At 54.9% G+C, this 17,879-nt stretch overlaps 1 protein-coding gene and 1 long non-coding RNA gene across 4 annotated transcripts; both read left to right on the forward strand.

Annotated features, from left to right (window-relative positions):
• Nucleotides 1-933: 933 nt before the first annotated feature.
• Nucleotides 934-7,837, forward strand: LOC135287354 (uncharacterized). 3 transcript variants are annotated; one of them, XM_064400707.1, is made up of 15 exons: nt 934-1,109; nt 1,408-1,482; nt 1,839-1,943; nt 2,324-2,489; nt 3,614-3,711; nt 3,807-3,956; nt 4,125-4,276; nt 4,571-4,715; nt 4,839-4,988; nt 5,132-5,308; nt 6,189-6,344; nt 6,729-6,830; nt 7,091-7,193; nt 7,336-7,395; nt 7,475-7,837. In XM_064400707.1, exons 1-15 carry the CDS (start codon nt 945-947, stop codon nt 7,609-7,611), a joined length of 1,941 nt encoding a protein of 646 aa, XP_064256777.1. In that variant the 5' UTR covers nt 934-944; the 3' UTR covers nt 7,612-7,837. The 3 variants fall into 3 exon arrangements, with proteins under 3 accessions (XP_064256777.1, XP_064256778.1, XP_064256779.1); XM_064400708.1 differs by lacking the exon at nt 4,839-4,988; XM_064400709.1 differs by lacking the exons at nt 934-1,109; nt 1,408-1,482 and adding an exon at nt 1,532-1,747.
• A 9,082-nt stretch (nt 7,838-16,919) lies between these two features.
• Nucleotides 16,920-17,599, forward strand: LOC135287473 (uncharacterized). The gene is made up of 3 exons (XR_010351155.1): nt 16,920-16,993; nt 17,138-17,210; nt 17,386-17,599. It is a non-coding gene; the product is annotated as an uncharacterized LOC135287473 (long non-coding RNA).
• The last annotated feature ends 280 nt before the right edge of the window (nt 17,600-17,879 follow it).

Raw genomic sequence — 17,879 nt, forward strand, 5'->3', positions numbered from 1 at the left:
AGGCTGAGGCTGCTCAGGGCTGAATGCCAGCCCCAGCACAATCTCTGCCAAGGAGGGAGTGAGCAGAGGGGCCCCAACTCCTGCTCCAGGGTGAGGGCAGTGAGCCGCGGCTGGGCCGGCAGCAGGCAGGGATGCCATGAGGCCCTGCACCTTTGCTGTCCCTCTGCCAGTGCATTCCTCAGCCCAAGGCTCTGGGGCTTTCCCCTCCGTGCTGTGCTCCAGCATGGCAGCTCCTCTGCTGGGCACCCTCCAGCCAGGATCCGCCTGGGAAGGCTGTGCCAGCAGAAGAGGCACAGGCCTGGGTGGAGGGCAGATCTTCCCCTGCTCTCTGCCATTGCCAGATTCTCTGCAGCCCTTCCTTCTCTCTGTCAGGTGCCGCTGGGTTAGCTGTGTGTGAGGAGGAGCAGGAAGCCATGGCATTCATCCAGACCTTTGCCAGGCTCTCTTGCCCGGTAAATGCTGTCCATTGGCTGGTGGCTGTGCCCTGTACTCCCCCAGGGCTCTGGTCCTGCTGGCCATGTGTCCCCTCTCAGACGCCCCATGGTCACTCTGTCCTTTGCTGCCAGATGCAGGATGACAAGCTGCAGTTCCTGGAGAGCATCTGCAGCCTGTGCAGCAGCGCCACGAACCGTGGCTCGTTAGCAGGCCTGGAGTGCTTCTGCCGCAGACATGAGGTGGCAGAGAAGATCGAGGTGAGGGCACACCTGGGGACCCCTAGCACCCTGTGAGGGCAGTGCTTGTGCAGGGTGAGGAGCTGGTGGCACTGGGTGCTGGCAGCTGCCAGGTCCCAGCCCAGCTGTGCTCAACAGGCGCTGCTGAGCGAGGAGCCCCAGAAGCAGATGCGCACAGAGCTGCAGCTGCTTGCCATGCTGGCCATCACCCAACTGAGGTACCTGCTTGTGCCTCTGAGGGACGCTCTGTGTCCACCTGCACAAGGCCCTGAGATGCTGCTGCCATCACCAATATCCAACTGGAACCTCTCTCTCTGCAGCTCTGTGCTGCCCGAGCTGCTGGACAACACACAGCTGATCAGCTCCTGCTTTCAGAGGGTTCTTCTTCTTCCTCCAGAAGAGGAGATGACGAGCCTGGAGGCTTCCCTCTATACTCAGGTAAGTGCTGGGTGAGCTGCAGGAACCCCAGGCCCTCTGGGCTGCTCTTGGCCACCCCATGCTGCCTCATGATCAGAGATCCAAGGCACAGCAGGCTCTTGCTTTGCTTTCCCACCCTCATCCTTCCATCCCCTCCCAGGGCTGGGCCATGTCCAGCATCACAGGCTAGTGCCTGCAGGACACTGCCTGTCCCTGGATCTCCCAGGCAGTGAGGGCATCCTGCCCTGGGAATTCTGATCAGTCTCCAGGGTGGGAGGGGCAGCAGAATCCCTGCCATCACTCTCTGTCTTCCCTGCAGACCGTGGAGGCCATGGACATCCTGCTGAAGGCTGTGGTGCTCAAATGTGGCGAGGTGCTGCAGGACATCTTGGAGGTCTGGCCTGTGCAAAGAGTGGGGGTCTGGGTACTGTTCCTTACCCTGGGGGGGTTGCCCACTCCTGGCTGGATGGTCCTCAGCCCAGCTGTGAGCAGGCAGAGCACACTGCAGGGAGGGTGCTGCCCTGCCCTGGGGCTCAGCTGGAGTACAGGGGCTGCAGAGAGTGGCACCTGCCTGGCCACAAGGCTGGCCCGGGGCCTTTGTCCCAGGCACAGGAGCCTCCTGAGGCTGAGCTCGAGGTGAAAGGAAGCCTTGAAGGATGGTAGGAGTCCAGCCCAGGAGGAGAGAGCCACGCTGCTCCCACAGGAGCTGCTGTCTGCTCCCAGGGCTCACCTAAGACTCTCTGCGCCCAGGTGCTGCTCACCTTCACCAGCTCTGAGAGAGCCGTTGTGCGGGAGAGGGCCTTGCAGAGGATTTGCAGCCTGAGCCATTGGCTGGCCAGCTGTTCCACTCTGGAGGTGAGGAGCAGGCACCTCCAGCCATGTCCCTGTCCCCATGGCCAGTAGAGCTGCAGCTCCGAGGTGCCTTCAAGGCCAGCCTGGGCTCAGGCTCTGAGCTGAAAGGTCTTGGTCCCTCCATTTTCCCTGGGCTTCCCAGCCAGGAGCCGGCTCTGCCCCAGCCTTCTGTCGGATGGGACTGCCCAAGGAGCATGGAGGGAGCTCTCCCTGCTGGGGCTGCTGTCCAGTGATTCTCTGAGATGGGGCCTGCAGGGCCCTACCAAGCTCTGAGCCACCTCCAGCCTGGGATACACTGTGTGGGTCAGGCTTTTGGCCTCAGCTGCTCTTCTTCAGCCATTCTTCTTCTTCAGCCATTCTGCTCTTCTGCCTGCCTCCCCCAGGCTGGTCAAAATGAGGAAAGAGATGATGCCTGTGCACAGATCCAGATCCCAGTCCTTGGCAAGGTGTTTGGACGTCTCATCCTCATGGCATTTGAGGAAGAAAGGACCAACCGTGTGGCTCTGGATGCTCTCTACGCCCTCCTCAATTTCATCTCTCAGCAGCAACGTAAGAGAAGCTGTGCTGGGCTGCATCCCCCTGCACAGTGACACCCCCTGATCTATCTGCTGGTCTTCCCTGGCATTTTGATGGACCCTTGTGCCTGGTGCTGGTGCCACCATGTCCCCAGCACGGCTATCATCTCTATTCCTTCCCCACATTCTCTGTCCCGGCTTCTTGATGGTCCTGTGCAGCTGAGCTGCTTGTCCACACAGGACTCAGCCCCATTCCGCCCATTCCCCAGGTGCCCTGGAGAGCTTGTGTCCTTCCCTGCCACATGCCAGCCCCACGGGCCCTTCCCCCTGACCAGTACTGCAGCCACAGTGCAGCTGGGGGCTGCATGCAGAGCTCCAGGGGCTCGCAGCCTCCTGGGCCAGCAGCACTGGCTAGAGACACTGGAGGAAGGCTGCCCTTTACACCCGTGCACCACCTCCTGCTGCAACCAACTCCTCCCCAGCAATTCCCATTCCCAAACTTTGTCAGGGTGTGCTGGTTTTCAGCTTTTTTTTCTTTTGTTGAGATCAAGATTGAAGGTACTTGAGATGATAGTTCATGTTTAGACTCATTTAAGACTTGTGTTTAACTTACCAATGTTCCAGTCTCACAGGCAGTGACTTCTGTAGTCTTTCATTAACAAGAAAAACAATGGCTATCTCTTGTTACAAGGTCTTTTAAGGCTAAAATATCTAATTAGGAAATGACACCTACATTATTTTCTCTTTTAAGCTAATAACTAATCACTTGAAGTCCGCAATGCAGACTTTCCTGTCCACTTACAAAATACTACTCAAACTTATGAAGGAGAAGGAAGAAGGTCAAGAAGAACGACCTGTCTCTGCCCTAAAACTTCTATCTTGCCCTATATATATTTCTGTATTCTAAAACCTTCAACTCTTAAGTTTTCTAGCCTGTGATATTACACATTTCTAATTAACTATACACCTGTAATCCTAGTGCTATTAATTAATTTTGGAAGTCTTTTTCACGGCCTCAGGTTAGATGTAGTGCTCTCCTGGGGGTCAGAGTCTGTTAGCACAGAAAGTCTAAAATTCTTAGCATCTAGAATTCCAGCAAGGATGTGGTTGGCTAGCAGTTGTCTCTCACTGATGTGTCCCAGTTTCCCCACTCTTCAGGTGTGACACTGCCAGAGGATAATGCACAGCTCCAAGCACACTGGGAAGATGGGATCAGCTCCTCACTTCATTCTCCCAATGCCAAGGACTTCATCGAGGTACCGAGAGCTCCCCTTGCTGGGACTTTTGTCCACAGCATTTGTGTAAGCAATGGGGCCCAGAATCAGCAGGGTTCCTTTCCCTCCTGCCACAGGCTGTTGGAAAATACCTGGGACCTTCTGAGAGGACACACATCATCCTCTCAACCATTACGATGTTCCGCTACTCATCTCCCTGCAATCATCAGGTGGCTCTCAGCATGCTGGAGGTGATTGGGAGAGACCCTGACTGGTGGCTGACGGATGTAAGTGGCCTGTGTCTGGATTGCTCTGCCATATTGGCTTCCTGCCTCCCTCCATCCCTCCCAAATCCAGATGTTTTGGGCACCTGGAGCCACCCTGAGGCAGCAGAGAGGGATGGGAAGGGCAGCTCGGCTCCAGCGGCAGCACCATCCTCACCTGTGTCCCTCCAGGTGCCAAAAATCGTGAGCCACATCTACCACACTGGGTTGGTCACAGACATCCAAGTCCAGCACAGCCTCCACTGCCTGCTTCTCTTGGTGGCTGACAGGAGTCCTGTGCAGGTGGTCACAACACTGCTGCAGATCGCCCCACGAGGAGATAGGTACTGGTGCCAAAAGCCCCTGTGGGGAGAGGGACCCTGAGACCCTCTGGCTGGCAAACCCAACAACGCTGCAGGACCCCACCAAGGAGCCAGGCCCCCCATCCCACCACGCTTTCCAGCCCTGGTGGGGGTCATTCAGGCCTGCAACAGCCAAAGCTAGCTGGGCCTGCCAGAGCTAGCCCAGAGCCAGCACGCTGCTCCTCAGGCATCTCCTGCCTGCCTGGGCAGGATCCCCAGGCAGCCCACATCCTGCAGCGCTGGCCCAGGCCCTGCTGACAGTGCTCTGCCTTGCAGGAATGCCCTCAGTTTGTGGGAGGTGATGTTCTCGGTGCCCCAGATGGTAGAGAAGGTCTTGAAGGAGCTTCGTGTCCAACTCCAGGACCTGAAGAATGGCATTTTCCGGACATTGGCTGAAAACGACTGCCTCTCTTACTTGGCTGTGAGTGAGCAGCAAAAGCTCTGGTGCCCTTGTCCTCAGCTGTGGGGGGAAGCAGAAGCTGTGCCAGAGGAGCCCTGCTGGCTTTGCCAGGGGCAAAGTTGCTCACTGCAGGGTTTCTTTCAGCTGCTGGCCTCCGAAGATGTGCAAGAGGAGGAATTCACTCCATTGTACAAAACCTGCAGGTTTCTGCTGTATTCAGCCAACAGCACAGACAGAGAGATAACCTCCCTGCTGCTCAGGGCCCTCATCACACTGTCCAACAGAGAGGACAGGGTGAGCAGGGTGCTGTCAGGGGCACACACGGGGAAGCCAGGCTTTGAACCCTGGGCTGGGAGTCAGGACAAGGGCTCATGGCTCCAAACAGCCTCCCTGACTGGCAGGGCCTGCTCACCAAATGGCAACTGTCTTTCCTGCAGGCGAGAAAAATGAAGGTCCTGCTGCCAGACCTGATGAACCTGTTGCGGCAGAACTGCACGTCTCTGGTGATGATGGCCCTGATGGTCCTCCAGAACATGATGAAGTGCTTGAAGAGGACCGAAGCCAGTTCCATTGCTGCAGATGTGGCGAGGATACTCTGGTACCACTTTGATGAGGTGAGGCCAATGTGAGCCCGAGCCCTGAGAGGGGCACTGGGCTGTGACAGCAGCACTCGGGGCAGGCTCCGCTCCCCTGGGCTCTCCCGGCATGGATTCTGCTTCTCCCCACTCTGCAATCTGGCCCCCGAGCATTGCCCCTCACCTCAGCTGCTGTCACACCCTGCTGGGAAGGATGAATGTTTGACAAGAAAGTCTCACAGATATGGATGCTTGGCAGAAAGATTTCTGAATGTAGAACTTGAGAATGAAATTGGGATGGAAGCAAGTTTTGATACAGAAGAAAAGAATTGCCCAGCCACTCCTACTGGATAACTAAGAAAGCAAAGGGTTTGTTAGTTAGAAGGGGATTTTTATCACTTAGAGCAAAGGATAAACCCACCTCAAACAAGAAGATATTTTTACCAAGCAGAAAGATAGCACAGGCAAACAAGACTGCCAACGTTGCAAGTAGAAAAAAGGTCTCAGAATTTTCCACTGCAAGAAAACTGAAAAAGAACTTCTAACTTAAACTGTAACATATTAACTTTTAGTGATTGGAGAATAGTAACACGAATATGGTAATTATAGTAGTTATGATGGGCTATGGGTGAAAGTTAAGCTATAGATTGGTTCTTCTGTATTAAGATGCTCAGCAAAGTATATAATGCATTGGAACCAAAATTAAAGGGTCTTCAGGCTTGCCTACTGCTGGAGCTGACAGCTGAAGGCACAGGCTCTGTTGCCCACAACCCTGCATGGCTGTAACATCTTGGGTACAATAAACTGCATTTTGAAGAGCCGCCTGAAGTCCCACATCTCTCCTTCAGGCTCTTGCTACACCCCTTATTATGGGTGGCAGCTGCTGTTTCCCAAGCTCACCTCTCCTTGTTCCTTCCAGGAGGAAAGCTGGGTGCGGGAGAGCTGCATCAGCTCCTTCAGAGACCTGGTGAGGACAGTGGTGGGGAAGGAGAAGAAGTGGATGAAGAACTTCGTGCACACTGTCCTGGCCCCGCTCATCCTTCGCATGAACGACAAGGCTCCCAAAGTGGGCCAGGTACTGATGTCAAGGCTGAGCAGTGACACAGAGAGGGGTGGCTGACACTCCCTGGGGCTCCGGGGCACTGGGCAGCCCCCCCAGCACAGACCCTGGGAAGGGTCCCTGCAGAATCAGTGCAGCAGGGCTGGACAAGCTGGCACGGCCATTCCCAACCCCTGCCCTGCCTACTGCAGCACGGCTCAGCCCCAGCCCAGCACCACCAAGGTGTGGGATGTGTGCTATGTGGTCCCCAAAGGTGTTGGAGAGCAGGGATTTGAGCCTCTATCCCTGTACCTAGGGGCCATTCCCAGATGCTTTGGCAGGGGCGTGTCCCAGCTCCCTCAAGGCAGAGGCACCTTTCCCAGGCCCTGGAGCCATGTCCCAGCTTCTGCTGTTCCACAGGCCTCCAGGAATGCCCTCCTTGCCATCACAGAGCTCCTCAAGTGGAAGGAGATGAAGCATGTGGTGAAGACATGGCAGACCTGGAAGATGGCTGAGTGCTTGGTGAGGATGCACCCCAGGGACTGTGCCAGGCCATGAGCTCTGCAGCTGGGCCTAGGCAAGAGACCCCACAGCCTGGAGCTGCATCCTTGTTCCTGGCTCAAGAACAGGGCTCTTCTCCAGGCTCATCTCCAGGCCCATCTCCCCTTCCTGCACCCAGTGGGAGGGAACAGGGCTCTTGGTGATGGAAGTGCTGGCAGGAGGGGCTGCTCCAGCCACCTGGAGGGTATGTGCCAATGCTCACACCTCTATGGTCTCTCCAGATGAAAAAGGACAGCAGCAGGGCTGAGCAGTACCTTCTTCAGAGCCTGAAGTACCTGAAGGACCCTCAGGAATGCGTGCGAGACTCGACTATCAGGTTCATTGGTAAGGCCCAGCCCAGGCTCCCACTTTGGGCAGCTCCTGTCTCCCCCAGCCCTTGCCCAGTGCCACATCCAGGCTACTGGTGGGCCCTGGCTGCTGGGAGCAGGCTGGGGAACAGCAGGGGCTGACAGAGCTCTGTGCCCAGGGACCATCATGCGGCATGTCAAGGACCAAAGCACGGAGGTGCCTGCTCTGATTGTCAGAGGTGAGTGGGGAGCGAGGGCTGGGAGACTGGGGGGTCTCTGCAAACACAGGAACTCAGCTCGGCTCTGTTTTGGTCACAGAACTTCAGGCCTTGGAGAAAGATGGCTGTGAATTCATCTGTTGCCTGGCAGCTCAGACCAGCTTGATCCTGAGCAGGCTGAGGGAGCAGCAATCACCAGCAGGGTCCCAATGCTCTCTGTGGTGCTGGCACCGCTGAGCTGGGGACCTCTTGTGTCCAGAGTGGCACATTCAGGCAAGACTGATCAGGAACACCCTCCCGCTGATTCACAAGTGCAGAAAGGACTCCTGACTTCCTGAGGTTCTTCTCAGAGAAGGCTCTGCGTGTGGTTGGATCCAGGCTTGGTCAGCACTTCGTCATACATCATTGAACCTGGACATCACTTTGTTCTAACGATTATGGTTGGCAAACCAACTATAGCTGTAAATAGTTTATTTGTAAATAAAGTTAGTTTTGTGTTTAAATAATAGCTTGTCAATTTCTTTCTAAGACAAGGTGACCCATCTGGTTCATCAAGGAAAGCCAGTAAAAAATCCCAAAAGACTGGGATTCCAGCAAAGATTTGCAGCCTGTCTCTGGCAGGATCCTTCAGGACAAACTGTCCAGCCCCAGCTGGATAAACATGCCATGTGATGGGTGACAATGGGCACAAGGCTTGAGCACAAAGGGTGACAGTGACTGGGGTGGCATCAGGCTGGCACCGGTCACTAGTGGGGTTCTGCAGGGCTCCATCCTCGGCCCTGTGCTCCCCAACATCTCCAGAAATGGCTTGGACACAGGACTGGGAGGGATCCTGAGCAGCGCACAGCCAGTACAAAATGGGAAGAGCTATTGGCTCCCTGGAAGGCCTGAAGGCCCTTGGAGAGACCTGGACACAGGGTAGAAAGGGACAACCAGCAACCATGTGGATACCAACAAACACAGGGGATGGATTCTGCCCCTGGGATGGGGCAATCCAGGAGGTACGGTGTCATGGTTTGACCCTGACACAATGCCAGTGCCCCCATGAAAGGTATATTTCCAAAATGGTTACTATGAGATGTGACCAGGAAACAGAAATGGAGGGGACAAAAACCACTTTATTAATCTATAACATAGAAACAAAAGGGAAAAAAAAAACAAAACACACACAATCCACAATGGAACCCCTCCAAAACCACCTCCTCCCCCCACCCCTCTAACACTCAATCCCCTCTAACACTCAATTCTCAGTCCAATACCGTCCTTCACACAACCTCCCCCCAGTTCATCCGGAGAGAGGAGTCTCCCTCTTGCACCATGGGCCTCCCCAGGAAACACAGTTGGAACCTCCTGTGCTTCCATGTCACACGTGGCAGCCGCCCGAAGAGAATCTGCCGTGGTGATCATCTTCCTTCCATGTCCAGTGCACTCATCACTGGCCATGGATCCAAACTGCTCCTTAGGTCCTTTTAAGAATGCCTTGCCCAGTTCCAAGAAGTGGCCGCCTCTCACCATTGGGGACACCTGTCCCCCCCATATTTACTCCCCTGGGGCCAAGGGGCCTCATGAACAGAGATTCTTCTCCGCTGAAGGCAGAGGGCTCCAGCACACTCTCCCCATCAGTCTCTGTTCCCTCTACTTCTTATAACATCTTTGTCACTTCTGGCTTCTGGCCAACCACCTCTCCCAAAGTGCAGTGTCTACATTACAGGAAGAAATTGGTTCTGTCCCGTGGCCATTTAAGAGGGAAGTCCAGCCAAAAGGCCACTGCAATCATCTCCTCCATCTAGGGCACTTCTCATCTGCTGGCATTTCTTCACTCACTCAAACCTTCTTTTCACTTGCCCATCCTCCGTGCCCTCTCAAATCTCAGCTGGGGAGCATCAGTGTTTTTACAGCTTCCATTGTCTCAGCACCAAAGAGGTTAAAACCTCAGCCACGGTCTGCTGGGGGCACCTTGCCCCCCCTTCTTCTCCTGGCCATGGTGCTAGCACAAGATATCAAATTTCAAGCCAGCACAGTCTCTATCACTCTCTCCCAGAGGGGGGGCTGCCCAAACATCCCAGGTCTCCTCCACCCCTGCACCTTGCAGGGCTCCGGCCTCCCTTCCCACAGGCCGCATGGCCTCCCCTGCCCCACCCAGACACAGCTGGGCAGGGGAGAGGTCAGATCCACTCACTGACCGGACTCAAAAACGAGAGTCCCTCTGGGAATCTTCTGCTTTTAACCCCTGTGTGTTCTCAGAGGCATATCCAGATCCCCAGTGGCCACATCAGGTGCCAGTTTCAAATCTGGCCACTGATTGGTTTGACCACAACTTTTTCAGAAACTCACTTCCTAGTCAAACCACGATCTCTAACTCTTCATCTTGGTCTCGTGGCGGGAGTGACAACGGGCTTTCTACCTCTCTGTCCCTCTCTCCCGCCGCTTCTTCTTGCACCCACTCCTCCAGGAGCTCGTTCAGCAGAGTTTCCAGGGAGGGTGAGTCTTCAGAGTCAGAGCCCAAGTCTGCCAGCAGCTCAGGAGACAACAGCTCTGAGCAGTTTTGTGCCTCTCCTGTGGTGTCTTTGGCCAAACTACAACCGCTGTGTGGCACCAAGGGGTCTGCAAGTGGTTCCAGGGTGGCACTTGATGGATCGCTGAGGATGCAGCTGGGCGTCATGGGGCTTTCTTCATTGCTTATGGAGGAGGAGATGTCTCCAAAGAGCTCTGCATACATTTTCTCTTCCTCCAGCTTCTCCAGCTCCTCCCTCTTTTTATGCGTAATTTGCAACAAATCATCAGGCCCCATGCACAGCTGCTTGTGAAGTGCAGTGTGCTTGGCTGGCTGACAAGTTGCCCTTTCCTCACAGGAGCCTCCAGAGAAAGGAGAAGCTGAGAAGCCTGAGCTTTCCCTAGGCTCTCATGTGGGGCAGAGCTTGCCAGGGCCCTCATCCCAGAGGTCTCCAGCCAGGGCAGTAGTTTCTGCCTCTACCTCGTTCTCCTTCAAGAAGAAGGGCAAGCCACAGACTCTGCAGGTCTCGGTCCCACTCTCCTGCAGCCTGTGCTTCTGGGAGTTCTTCCTCCTCCAGTGTTTCCTCCAGCTCCTTTACAGGAATGTCCCAGAGCTGTGAGTTTCCAGAGACAGAGTTCTGCTCTGCCAACTGGGCATGGGACGGGAGCTCAGAGCACTTTGCTGCCTCTTCTGTGGAGCCTTTGGTTGAGCTGGAAGCACTGGGCAGCTCCTGGGGCTCTGCATCAATATCTTGGCGGGCACCTGACTAATTGTGAGTGCAGATGGAGATGATGGACCTGTTTGCTGACAGGTGTGGCCTGAGGCCTCCAAAAAGCTCTTTGTAGATGTTGCTACCATGCCCCTCCTGCACCTCAAGGACCCCCTCTTTCGCAGAGTGCCCCAGGTGCTTCCAAGCCGGCTGGGCCCCAGTGTGGAGTGGCACGCCATGTGCAGGTGTCACGGGTGGCAGGCAATGGCCCTGCCTTGCTGCTGACCCCTGCCAGAGCCCTTCTGTTCTCTTCTCCAAGGAGGGTGTTCCCTGGGCTCTGCCCACAGCCAGAGTGCTCCATGGAGAAGGTGGCACACGCTCTGGCTGGCCCCTGGCCATGGGGCCCACAGAACATGCTGTGCCTCTGGGAGAGGATCCAGAGGCTGCTGCTGCAGGTGCTGCTGGCAGAGGGGGCAGCTTGACCCTGTCAGTGGATGTTCTGGATATCTGAACACTGGGCTGGCCTGGAGGTGCCAGTGTCACCTGAGGGCCATGGAGAGGTGGCAAGTCCAACACGGACAATCTCTGTGGCCCTGTGACACTGCTGCGGGGCACTGAGCGCCCGACCTCCTGGCTGCCCCTGCGTGTGCAGGACCTGGTGGGGCTCCGTGACCACATGGGGAACAGAGTGGGCCTGTCCCCAGGGATGGGTGTGATGGTCGTCCAGGTGACCTGAGGTGCCGCCTGTGGCTGCCTGTGGGTCACCTGTGGGAAGCAGGAGGAGGCACGGGATGGAGCTGGCTGTGTGGGCACGGTGTCCCCCATGTGCCTGAAGGCCCGGCCCAGGCCCCAAGGCAGGTTCTGGCCACAGCAGCCAGGCTGGGCCGGGTTCCCAGCTGGGCTCGCTGCCTCTGGGGCATTGCTGTGCCTGGGCCATCCCAGCCCTGTCCCCTCCACAGAGCATGGCCTGGTGCCAGGCCTGGCTGTCCGTGTCCCAGGGCTTCCCCCAGGTCCCACTGCAGGCTGTCCCTCCATCCCTGTCCCTCACCTGTCGCCGCTGGTACAGCAGTGGCTGCGCCTCACGGGGCTGGCCGTGGGCATTTGTCTCCTGCTTCTTCAGCATTGTGGGAGCGCTCTGGTGAACACTGGCCACAATCACCCAGGGGAGCTGCTGCCTCCAGAGAAGCTGCTGCCTCCTCGGAGAGCTGCTCTCCTGGGAGTGGCCACTGCAGGGGCTGGCAGCCCCGAGGGTCATGACATGAACCCTCATCACAACGGCCTCTGGGCACGATGCCACCGTGGGTCACAAAGGCCTGGTGGGCACGGCTGCCTTTCTCACAGAGGCCTGGAATGATTCTCTGGACACAAAGGCCTTTTTAATGCCTTTGCCCCTCACAACTTTGCCTACTCTTGTTCCTCTCCCAGTGACCTGCAGCTCTCTCTTGTCCCACCTTTGTTCCTCCCATAAACATCTCCAAGGAAGCCATGTGACAAAGTGCCAGAGGGCTTTTCCTACCCAGCCCACCATAGGTCCCAGCCCTCAGCCCTGACCTCCTGTAGAAAAATCATCAGAGAGGGAAAAGTTTCATTTTAACTTAATCTGGAGGCTGCTGTGAAAGTCTATAGAAAGATTGTTTTTTTAAAAAAAATATTAAGAACAAAGGAGGGCCAAGGAAAATGTCCATTCTTTAGTTCATAGGGGAGTGGGGGAGAATGGAATTGTGCTGAGGAATATGCCAGGGGCATCCTGGAATTCTCTGTCAGCAATAGTGTGGCTAGCAGGATCAAGGCTCTGACTGTCCCTCTGTGCTGGGCACTGGTGAGGCCACACCTCATATCCTTAGCACAGCTTTGAGTCCCTTTACCCTGTGCCTACATTTAATAAACATTACCATCTCATTGGGTGGTAATACAGTTATCTCTTGTGTCTTTGTGATAAATATGTGCCATATTGCAGATTAGAGGTAAGGGGACAATAAATTGATATGTTTTAAGTAACTTAGGAATAAAAAAGAGAATGTATTATCTTTGGAAGGAAGGTCAGGTCTCTCAGGAGATATTTAAGGGGAATGCTAGAGCATATAGAAAAAAAATCTGGGAGGTCAAATATCAGTTTGAACTTAAAATGGCGACTTCAGTAAAGGATAATAAAAAATGTTTTTACAAATATATTAATGGTAAAAGGAAGGGTAAGACCAATCTTTGTTCTTTACTGGATGAGGGAGAGAACTTAGTAACTGCAGATGAGGAGAAGGCAGAAGTGCTTAACACCTTCTTTGCCTCAGTCTTTAGTGGGAAGATGACTTGCCTTTAGGAAAACTGCCCTCTTGGGTTGGTCGATGGTATCAGGGAGCAGAAGGGGTCCCCTGTGATCCAGGAGGAGGCAGTCAGAGAATTTCTGAGCCAGCTGGATATTCATAAATCCATGGGACCAGATGGGATCCACCCCAGAGTGATGAGGGAGCTGGCAGATGAGCTTGCCAAGCTGCTCTCCATCATTTACCAGCAGTCCTGGCTCACTCCTGAGGTTCCAGATGACTGGAAGCTGCCCAATGTGACGCTCATTCACAACAAGGGTGGGAAGGAGGATCCTGGTAATTACAGGCCAGTCAGTCTGACCTCAGTACCCAGTAAGAAAATGGAACAGTTTATACTGAGTGTCATCACCCAGCACTTACAGGATGGCCAGGGCATCAGACCCAGCCAGCAGGGGTTTAGGAGGGGTAGGTCATGTTTGACCAACCTGGTCTCCTTTTATGACCAGGTGACCCTCCTGGTGGATGCAGGAAAGGCTGTGGATGTGTCTATTTGGACTCCAGCAAGGCCTTTGCACTGTCTCCCCCAGCACACTCCTGGAAAAGCTGCAGCCCAGGGCTGGGACAGGAGCACTCTGGGCTGGGTTCAGAACTGGCTGCATGGCCGGCCCAGAGAGTTCTGGAGAGCGCTGCTGCATCCAGCTGGCAGCCAGGCACCAGTGCTGTCCCTCAGGGCTCTGTGCTGGGGCCAGCTCTGGTCGATATTTTTGTTGACCACATGGATGAGGGGATTGAGTCTTTCATTAGTAAATCTGCAGATGACACTGAGCTGGGAGTGTGTGTCCATCTGGTGGAAGGCAAGAGGGCTCAGTAGGGAGACCTGGAATGGTTGGATGGATGGGCAGAGTCCAATCAGATGAAGTTTAATGACTCAACGTCCCATGTCCTGCATTTTGGTCACAATAACCCCCTGCAGTGCTAGAGGCTGGGGACGGTGTGGCTGCACAGCGCCCAGGCAGAAAGGGACCTGGGGGTACTGCTCGACAGCCGGCTGAACATGAGCCAGCAGTGTGCCCTGGTGGCCACGAAGGCCAATGGCTCCTGGCCTGGATCAGGAATGGTGTGGCCAGCAGCAGCAGGGAGGTCATCCTTCCCCTGCACTTGGCACTGGTGTACTTGGCATTCTTCCCCTGGACTGGCACCGTACTTTGATTGCTGTGTCCAGTTCTGGGCCCCCCAATTTAGGAAGGACATGGAGGGGCTGGAGCGTGTCCAGAGAAGGGCAACAAGGCTGGTAAGGAGCTTGGAACACAAATCCTGTGAGGAACGACTGAGGGAGCTGGGGTTGTTTATCCAGGAAAAGAGAAGACTCAGAGGCGACCTTACTGCACTCTGCAACTTCCTGAAAGGCATTTGTAGTCCAGTGGGGTTGGTCTCTTTCTCCAGGCAACAACTGACAGAACCAGAGGACAGTCTTAAGCTGCACCAAGGGAAATAGAGGTTGGATGTTAGAAACATTTTCTTTATAGAAAGGGTGATAAATTATTGGATTGGATTGCCTGGGGAGGTGGTAGAGTCATCGTCCCTGGATATGTTTAAAAAAAGACTAGTTGTGGCACTCGTTGCCATGGTTTAGTTGAGGTGCTGTTAGGGCTGGGTTGGATTCAGTGTTCTTGAAGGTCTCTTCTAACTCAGTAATTCTGTTATTCTGTCATTCTGTGATTCTGTAACTCCATGATTCAATGTGTCCCTCCCATCTCAGCCCCTTATGCAATTCTCATCCTTTGGCTCAGCCTCTGTGTCCCCTCAAGATGCTGGCAGAGCTGTTTGGAGACAGGGCAGGAGCGGGGCAGCCCCAGCGTTCCCCTGTGTGTGACACCCCAGCAGTGACAGCCCCAGTGTTCCCCTGTCTGTGACACCCCAGCGGTGACAGCCCCAGCATTCCTGTGTGTGACACCCCAGCAGTGAAAGCTCCAGCGTTCCCCTGTGTGTGACACCCCAGCAGCGACAGCTCCAGCATTCCCCTGTCTGTGACACCCCAGCAGTGACAGCCCCAGCATTCCCCTGTCTGTGACACCCCAGCGGTGACAGCCCCAGCGTTCCCCTGTGTGTGACACCCCAGCAGTGACAGCCCCAGCGTTCCCCTGTCTGTGACACCCCAGCGGTGACAGCCCCAGCGTTCCCCTGTCTGTGACACCCCAGCGGTGACAGCCCCAGCGTTCCCCTGTGTGTGACACCCCAGAGGTGACAGCCCCAGCGTTCCCCTGTCTGTGACACCCCAGCGGTGACAGCCCCAGCGTTCCCCTGTCTGTGACACCCCAGCAGTGACAGCCCCAGCGTTCCCTCTCTGCAGACACTCCAAGGGAAGCGTCCAGAGCCGCGTCCAGTCCATGGAACTGAGCGGCCACTGCCCAGCCCGGCCTGGGCTGATGTGGATTCCTCTGCACACAGCTCAGGGAAGGTCCCCCTGGCCACCTGCACAGTGCCACAGACAAGTGTCAGACACAGCTACAAAGCTCTGCCCAGAACTGACAGGGGGAGTTCATTAAAAATACCACAAAACCAAAAAAACCCAAAAACCCAAAAAACAAACAAACAAACCAACAAACAAACAAGCAAAAAAAAAATAAACCAAACAAAAAAACCAAGCAAACAACCAAAAAAAAAAAACCAAAAAAACCCCCAAAAACCCAAAAAAAACCCTAAAAAAACCCAAAAAACCCACACCAAAACAAACAAAAAAACCCCAACCAAACAGAACACCACCCCTACAAAATAAAAAATCCCCCCCAAAAAAAAATAAAAAAAGAAAAAACGATAAAACCAAACAAACCAAAACAGAACAAAAAACCAAAACAAACATAAGAAAAACCAAAAGAAGAAAAACCAAAAGAAGGAAAGGAAAACACCACCCCACAAGAGCTGTTCCATCCTTCACTTTTCAGACCTACACTCACACAAGGCCTGGGGCTGTAAAAAAATGAGAATTCATTGGGCACATTTGCAGGAAAAGCAGATTTAAGACAGGTTTTCAGCAGAACTGTTCTCAGCTGAGCCAAAAAGGCCCCTTTGGCAGCTGCAGGGCCATTGGAAATGCAGAGCCTCAGCCCACAGGGCAGAAAAGGGCTCTGAGTTCCCCTTCCCTGGCACCAAATCCTCTTCCCAGGCTGCTTCACACACAGGATTCTTCTGGAGGACTGCGCAAAGCTGAGAGTGGGCTCTGGCTTCTCCATGTTGTGTCTCCTAAAGCTGCCTGGGAGAAGAAATTTTGGGTCAGCTCGGCTGGCACAATCCCTCCTGGCACAGGCACAACGCCGGGAAGGGCTTTGCTTGCCGAGGCTTTGCTGCAGCCAAGGAAAGCTCCTGGCTCAGGGTCACCTTTGCTGCTCAGCCAGAGCCCCAAGTGCCCCAGCAGCAACAGCAGCAGAGAATGGCAGCATTGACACGGGCTGGCACAGGAGGGGAGATTTCACCCTGGAGAGAGAGGCTCCTATTGCACTTTTTGCATTCAGGCAGCTGCAGATGCCTCAGCTTTGGCTTCACAGCAGCTGGAAATGCAAGTCCAGGAGCTCTGTTCATGGCCACCCCAGTAGGTGACAGCAAGGACAAGGCCCTGGCACAGTGAAATTTGCAGGGAGCACCTTCAGGAAGCGCTGGGGGCTGGGACTGTGTGCAGAAAATGCCCTGGAGGTCTCTGCAGTCAGGCAAAGGAACAAAGTTTCAGTTGTGGCCTGGTTAGGGAGCACCAAAATCGACTGTTTTCCATTGCCGGGTGTTCCAAGAGCCCCAGAGGAGATCCCAGGGGGCCAAGGAATGGAGAGCGGGGACTGTGCAGGAGCTTCATTGGTATCAGTCCAGCTGCCCTTTTTTCCTTATATGTGCTCCCTGAGAATGTTCTCCCCTCTCTTGTCCCCCATTGGTCCCAGTTTACTGCAATGCTCCGCCCCTGTTACCTCATTGGTTCCCCTGTTGGCTGCCCCTCCTCTGCACCACCTGTGCTCAGTTCCCATTGGCCCTTGGCCCTCAGACCCGCCCCTTTCCCCCTTATCAAACCCTGTGTGCTCAGCCCCATTTTGTCTCTGTTCCTGGACCCTCTACATTACAATAAACTGCGTTTGGAGCTCTGCACACAGACCCGTCTCTGGCCTTGTCCATCAGCAGGTTAAGCAAGCGTGCTCGGGGCTCTGGGAGTGCAGGTTGCTCACAGGGGCTCATTGTGGATGTGCCGCAACACTGGAGATGGACTTGGGCAGGAGGAACCCCTTAACCCAGTGTGCTCATACACTGTATTTTCCCCCAAACCAGGATTTCTCATTCCCAAACCTTGGGTGGATGGAGGCTGCCAGGAAGAGAAAGATGCCCCAGGACACCCAGGCAGGTGAGAAGGAAGTCAGTTTCTCTTTCCCCCTGTCTCTTGCTCCAGTCCAGCATGGCCCCTGGCTGAAGGACAACCCCTCTGCCACAGCCATCTTGGGATGCACTGGGGGGATCTTCTTCCATTTCCCTGTGGCATGGAGGCCAATCTCATCCTCTCCTTGTCCTGCCTTCCCCAGAGACCAGGGAGGACAAATCTCTGTGGCAAAACCTTGTGGAAGAGGCCATTTTGAGCGACGCCACGGGGCAGGAATCCAACGGGGAGGAAAAGCCACTGAGATCCCCCAGGAGGAGGGCCTGCAAACACAACCTAGGGTGCTCTGAGGAGGAAAGACCCACCCTGAGGCAGGAAGGTGGACAGAGCTTCAGCCAGGGATCAGAGCTGGTGGCCCATGGGCAGCTTCATGTTGGGGAGAAGCCCTACAAGTGCTTGGAGTGTGGGAAGAGCTTCAGGCAGAGCTCACACCTGATCAGCCACCAGATGATCCACACTGGGGAATGGGCCTACGAGTGTGGGGAGTATGGGAAGGGCCTCAGGTGCAGCTCAGAACTCGTCAGGCATGAACGCATCCACTCTGGGGAAAGGCCCTACGAGTGTCCCCAGTGTGGGAAGAGGTTTCAGACCAGCTCCAGTCTCCTGCGCCACCAGCGGATTCACACAGAGGAGCGGCCC

Source organism: Passer domesticus, chromosome 29 (genome assembly GCF_036417665.1).
Source record: "Passer domesticus isolate bPasDom1 chromosome 29, bPasDom1.hap1, whole genome shotgun sequence".
Classification (NCBI taxonomy): domain Eukaryota; kingdom Metazoa; phylum Chordata; class Aves; order Passeriformes; family Passeridae; genus Passer; species Passer domesticus.

Excerpts from the sequence above, each read along its gene's own strand:
- LOC135287354 (XM_064400707.1), top strand. The coding sequence starts at position 945 with ATGCTGCTGCCATCACCAATATCCAACTGGAACCTCTCTCTCTGCAGC. Across the intron at positions 2,490-3,613 it reads TTTCATCTCTCAGCAGCAAC|GTGTGACACTGCCAGAGGAT; the intron begins GTAAGAGAAGCT and ends CCCACTCTTCAG. Across the intron at positions 7,396-7,474 it reads GCCTGCTCTGATTGTCAGAG|AACTTCAGGCCTTGGAGAAA; the intron begins GTGAGTGGGGAG and ends TTTTGGTCACAG.